The sequence below is a fragment of the Poecilia reticulata genome, linkage group LG20, assembly GCF_000633615.1.
Source record: "Poecilia reticulata strain Guanapo linkage group LG20, Guppy_female_1.0+MT, whole genome shotgun sequence".
NCBI lineage: Eukaryota > Metazoa > Chordata > Actinopteri > Cyprinodontiformes > Poeciliidae > Poecilia > Poecilia reticulata.
Window position 1 is genome coordinate 25,814,832 of NC_024350.1, and position 6,203 is coordinate 25,821,034.

Genomic DNA, 6,203 nt, shown 5'->3' on the forward strand with positions numbered 1-6,203 from the left:
GCTGCAGCTGCTGGCTGCTACAGGTTAACAGGTTAACACAGGACGGTAGGATTCAGCCGCAAGCTGCTGCAGCAGCTGCAGATTACAGGTTAACTGCATAAAACGCTGGTTTCCATTGTGTTTGAGTTAATAACTAACTGGCAGCACTGAGGCCTGGAAGTGACCAAATAGGCCTAAAAGGCACCAAGCAGATGAAAACTCTTGATCATTTCTGATTAATATGAATATTTCTGTTCAGCTGCATTTCATCTGACTGGATAATTTACTAAAAAACACCAACAGAAACAAATCAGTAAAACATGGCTGCAGTATCAGCTCACCTAGAACTAGTTCATTCATCAACCTTTTAATAAAATAAAACCTTTAATAAAATACATCCTGATGCCACTATGTAGCTTATTAAACCTGTTTATCTGTAGTTTAATGTGGCTGAACTCTTTAAAAAACCTATTTTCATGTTTCCAAATTAAATTTCAACAGAAAATGTGTCCATTAAGACTTTATAATTAATTACCTTTTTAATAAAATCCTGATTATGTTTAAACACCTCAGCTGATAAAGTTGCTGAACAGATTGAACTCTGACCTCGTTCATTCATCACACGCAGTTAGCATAAAGCTAGCCGCAGTTTGGACTTTTGGCTTATATTGTGACGTCACTACTAAAAACAGCACAACAGTCACCACGCGCTTACCGTTATAGGGGGACGTAATGACTGATTCTGGATAAAAACCTTCAATTTTGTCCAAAAATGTCTCAGTTTTCATCAACTGCTAGACAGAGAGAGAGAACTGTAATAACATGACCGGAGCGTGTCGACATTTTATGACATTTTATGACGACACGGCCAAATTTGCAGTACCGTAAATCCGCCACACGTAGCGCTATCTGAAAAGTTCCAACGGTTTCTGAAAGGGGAGACGTTGCGCTTTCCAGCCAATATCGGGTTATTACGGTAATCTCACAGCTGCAGAGGGTGAAATTAATCCGGAGGGGGGGCACGGTATATTGCGAAAATAAGTTCCAGTTGTTATGGATACATGGGTAAATATATCATCTCACAGGGCATTTAAAGAACTACTTACAATTAAAATAAGGAAGAAATATACAGGCAGACATTTGAAACTTAGGCGTAAAAGGCATTTTCTAAAGTCTGTTCATAATATACTGGAAAGAAACGTTTATAAGCAACTCCTGATGCGATCTACCAGCAGAAGGTCAAAGTTACGTTGGTTTGATTATTGGTCTCTGAAAAACACAGAGACTCAACAACCATGAGGACAAATAACACACAAAATAACACAGAAAAATAATGTGCAAAATGAAGAAAACAGTCCAATAGAAACAAAAAAAATCAGAATGTCGAGTCTGAAATAATTAAATAATGAACTAAAAACTACCAAAGTAGAACTGCATTGTAGCTGTAAAGTGTAAACTAAACACGACTAGAAACTGACCAGATACAACAAAACATTCAAAAATAAATAATCCGTGTCTGTAAGATTACAATCCATCTCAATGAAGCAAAAACGTCAGCAAGGATTTCTAGAAACAATCACTCAGAGTTTTAACAACCAGTAAAACAGCCACCATGATGGGATGGAAATACTCACAATGACCCGAAGACCAGAAACAACAAATCACAAAACAGACGCAACAAAAGCAAACGGGGAGAAACAGTTAAGAGAAGAAAGCAGGACACAATCTGGCTGTAAAAACAAGATGGAAAACAACCACAGGGAGACACAAAGTGGACGCAATGCGACAAAACAATCACAAAATGACAAAAAGAAAAAGGCCTGGTGAAAAAAACAAGCACAGCTGGCCAGAAAAAAAACAGAGACAAGATAATCTCAAAAAGAAGCAGAAACAAAAGCAACAACACAAAGAGAAAAGAAGAAAGGATGAAATGAAATCTATTTCACAAACTGACACCATCAGCGGTTTGACTGAAAAACATTCGTCTGAGTTTAACAGTCTGAGGCGGGTCGACCCGTTTTCCTCACAGGGATCCACCAAAGACATAAAACTAGTTTCTGACGCCTGAAACATGTTAACGTTTAAAACCTGAGAGCAAAATCAGTCAAAAGCAAAGTGCTAAAGCTAAAGCTAGCTGTTAGTCCTGCTAAAAATATTTTTATGTTCTTCCTACGCATTAAAAATGTACAAATGTTCCTCTAAGTGCCTAAAAATATAATCAAATCTATAGAAAACAATAACTAGATTAGGTTTTGAAACATTAACAAGATAATTTATCTGAATCTGAAAATGTTTAATAGCTAACTAGCCTAGCTCAATACACTAGCCATGTAGCTAGCAGGCTAAGCTAGTTATGAATCATACAGTTGATTTTCTGAAACTTTTCTAAATATGTTAGCATTCTGGTGAATATTTCATGCATTTTAGATGCTTACTCTTCTAATTACATTAAAATTACAGTTTTTTAAGAGGCACAACCTTTTAACATGTCCTTCTTTTCATGACTCGGGTTTGTAAAAAGTGTAAAAACGTGACTGCAGGTCGAGTGAGTCAGAGAAATAACCTCCATCTGCAGCACCAGGTGTAACGTGAAGTGACTGAACAGTTTCATGCTTAGAAAATCAGTTAACTGAGCTGATTTTATAAACAAAGCACAAATAATGAGGCTTTCACACCTTATAAGAAATGTTTTTCATGTTTTGTTACATTAAAAACACTCATTTCACTGGATTTTATGTTTTAGACCAAGAGAAAGTAGAACAAAATTGTAAAGTAGGCATTTTTAAAAAAAAGTATCATGAATAAAATCTGAAAAATAGTGGAACAACATAAATTTTAACCCTAAAATTACCCTAACATAAATTTTAGCTACGCATTCACTTGTGGTTTGAAACATGTACTTTAGGCGATGCATGCAGAAAAATGCGTTTGGGTTTGATGACACCAACACACCCGGAACACACAACCCCCACAGTGACACACGGTGGTGGCAGCGTCATGCTGAGGGGATCATTTTCTTCAGAAACAGACCCAGAGCAAACAGTGGAAGCCAGGTGTAGCCGCCTGCAGAATGCTAAAATTAGCACCAAATTAAATGAGTAACGTTCTCTCCAGATGTTTCAGGTTCCAAAGTTGCATTTTCTTTATAATATATGAATATTCTGTAAATTTTCTGTAAATAATTCGGACTTGCGTTCCACAGAAATACCTGCACAGTACAACCAGGTTTCCATCGGTCTATATTCAGGCGTCTGAATGGTTTTCGGTGAAAAATTAACATTTTATTGCCTCCAGTGATCGGAGACGCTTTTTGATCAGTGAGCGGTTTCAGTGAAACTGCACATGCGCAGAACGGACGGCGGTTGGGCTTTTTTCCTTAGCATTCATGGACCAAAACAGTAACAGTGACGGATAGCTTTATGCTAAGTGTGCTACTTTTCACCTGTTCGGCTTAAAACAACTTCTGACACAAAATATCTATGCTACATGAGCATGTTTGATTCACTGGAGACGGGTTTGTGTTTGAGATGTTAGCCTAACGGGCTAACGCGGATATGCGTTTCGACTACAGACCTAAACCACAGCGCCATCTAGCGCCCTGGAAGGACAACTACAGCAGATTNAATGTGACTACAGACCTAAACCACAGCGCCATCTAGCGCCCTGGAAGGACAACTACAGCAGATTTAATGTGACTAAAGAGGGAACTTTAACCCGACAGTTTCCAGACAGTGGTGTTAACTGTTTTCTTGTATTTTCTGATGGTTTGTCACATTAAACGCTCATAAATTCCGCGGACTGAGCAGCAAACTGTGCTGTGTCCTCAGGATGTTGCTTTAAAAGGATTCAGCGGGTGATATAACAGAAAGTCTCCTGTGTGACACCCAGACAGCTATTTATACCGCGATCAGAGGCTCTGATGAGCCGGACCTCGAACCCTCCAGCCGGGCTGGGAGAGGAGATGCAGGAACAGGAAGTGACCTGATTTCTGCTCTGAATGGAGACAGAGCTGGTTCTGGTTCTGCAGAACCCTCTTCCTCAGTGTTTCCTCTCATCTTCCTGCCTTCATCACCTCCTCCTCCTCCTCCTCCTGCAGGTGTGTGTGCTGCATAGACACACACCGACACGCAGTCCCGCCCCGGCGCTCATGTCCAGACCTGACGGCGGCTCTGCAGGTACCGCCGCGTTGCGTAAGCAGCTGGGAGCAGAAACAGGCGGGGGACGCGCGGAAAATAACCCTGAGCTCCATGTGACGCTTCATCCCGCCATCATGGCTGACCTGTGAAATAATCACTGGTTTTTCTTCTTCTTTTTAACGCGTGCACGCGCACGCGCACACATTCCGGCACTGCACTTCCTATCAGCCGCTGTGAAGCAAAGCTGCTGTCGCCACAACATCACGAAATGGCGGAACTCGCTCCTGTTGCGGTTATCATCGCTGCTATTCCGCCGCGTGCGTGAGTGCGCGCGTGCGTGTGAGCATCTGTACGAGAGAGGAGGAGAGGAAGTGCGCGTGCGTGCATTTGATGTCTTTGTGCAAAGTGTCAGTGAGGAGCTTAACATCTGCCCCACATAGTGCAGACAAGAGCGGCTTTCAGCGCGCGCACGCATGCACGCACGCATGCGCGCGCGCGCGCGGCAGCGGCAGCTCTGGGCCTCATTACATCACGTCCCAATTGTTCAGCAGAAAACACCAAAACAGATCCCACACCGATACATCTGATCACCGGCCTGATTTCCTCAATCAGCGTCCTCACGCGCGCGCGCTCACACACACACACACACACACACACACACAAGTGTGTGCGCGTGCACGCTGAAAGCGCATTAGGAGACACATCCAGTGTGAGGTTGGAGAGCTGGAGGAGGAGGAGGGGGAGAGGAGAGGGGGGGACAGGTGTTGCACATGCACGCGCTCACACAGGAAAAGGACATGCACGCGCACACGCACAGAGCGAGACATTTACCCGTAGTGCAGACAGGTCTATCTCATCCAGACTCCGCGCCGGGGAGTCGCTCGCCATGGTTCCGTCGGTAGAAGCGCGACTCAAGATGGAAGCTTCCTCAACGACCATCGACCGGGAGGTGATGAAGGCTCGCTGCTCTTCTCCTCTTCACCAGGCCGAACCCCCCACCCACCCCTGACAGGAGCCCCGAAAATATCCCGCTGAAGGCGACGCAGACCGGAGGAATGATCGCTCCGGGAGGCGCGCAGCCCGCAGAGCCGAGAGGAAGAGGAGGAGGAGGAGGAAGAGGAGGCGATGTGCGCGCAGCTCCAGGTGCTACATGCTGCTCGGAGCGCCACAGCCCGTCCTACATGCCTTCATCCAGAACCGGGACCGCGGAGGACAGATGCGTACAGGAGCAGCGGCCGAGGCGCACTGAGGCGGCGCGGCGCGGCGCGGCGGAGGCGGCGCGCAGGCCGGGAGTGGCCAGAGAGGAGGCTGCGCTTCACGGGGAGCCGCCCACCGCGACGCGCCGCACACACCTCCACGGAGCGCGGCGGGACCGGGCCGAACCTTCATTCAGAGCAGAAACAGGCTGGGGAGGGGGGCCGGGCCTTTCCACCTGATTCATGTCTGAATCACAGGAACATTAGAAACAGTAGAAATTACATTTTGCTTTATTACAAATAATAATCTCTAATTTATTCATTCACTCAATTAACTCATTACTATTAATTTGTATTATTATAAATATTAACATTACAACAATAATCCCATAAATGTTTTTATTTATAATAGTAGTGACTTTATTGTCATTTTCATTTACCTTAGTTAACATTATTATTATTATTATTATTATTATTATTATTATATTAACAATACTAATAATCTTGAAAACAAAAGATTTTTTCCAGCCGGGGGCGCCGCCCCGAACCCGCCCTGAGGTCGCTGCCTTAAGGCCAAATACCTGCAGGGAGAGGAGGCGTTGCCATGGCGACCTGTTGAGGTTTATTGTCTTCATCCACAAATAAACAATTGATTCATTTTGATCTTCTGCGAAGTTCAGACAAAGAGACGATTCTGCAGAGATGCTCATGGAGGCAACGTGTTGCTGGAGCAACGTGTTGCAGCAACGTGTTGCAGCAATGTGTTGCAGCAACGTGTTGGAGCAACGTGTTGCTGGAGCAACGTGTTGCAGCAACGTGTTGCAGCAACGTGTTGGAGCAACATGTTGCAGCAACGTGTTGGAGCAACGTGTTGCTGGAGCAACGTGTTGCT

The 6,203-nt window shown here is 44.5% G+C and overlaps 1 protein-coding gene across 1 annotated transcript in view; it reads right to left on the bottom strand.

The window, feature by feature from the left end:
- The window catches only part of LOC103457030 (TRAF2 and NCK-interacting protein kinase-like), a 62,542-nt gene extending 57,467 nt beyond the window's left edge, over window positions 1–5,075 (bottom strand). The window contains exon 1 of the mRNA XM_017301788.1: window positions 4,947–5,075. Coding sequence (XP_017157277.1) covers window positions 4,947–5,054 — 108 coding nt within the window. The 5' untranslated portion in view covers window positions 5,055–5,075. The remainder of the gene's footprint in view (window positions 1–4,946) is intronic.
- Between the last annotated feature and the right edge of the window lie 1,128 nt (window positions 5,076–6,203).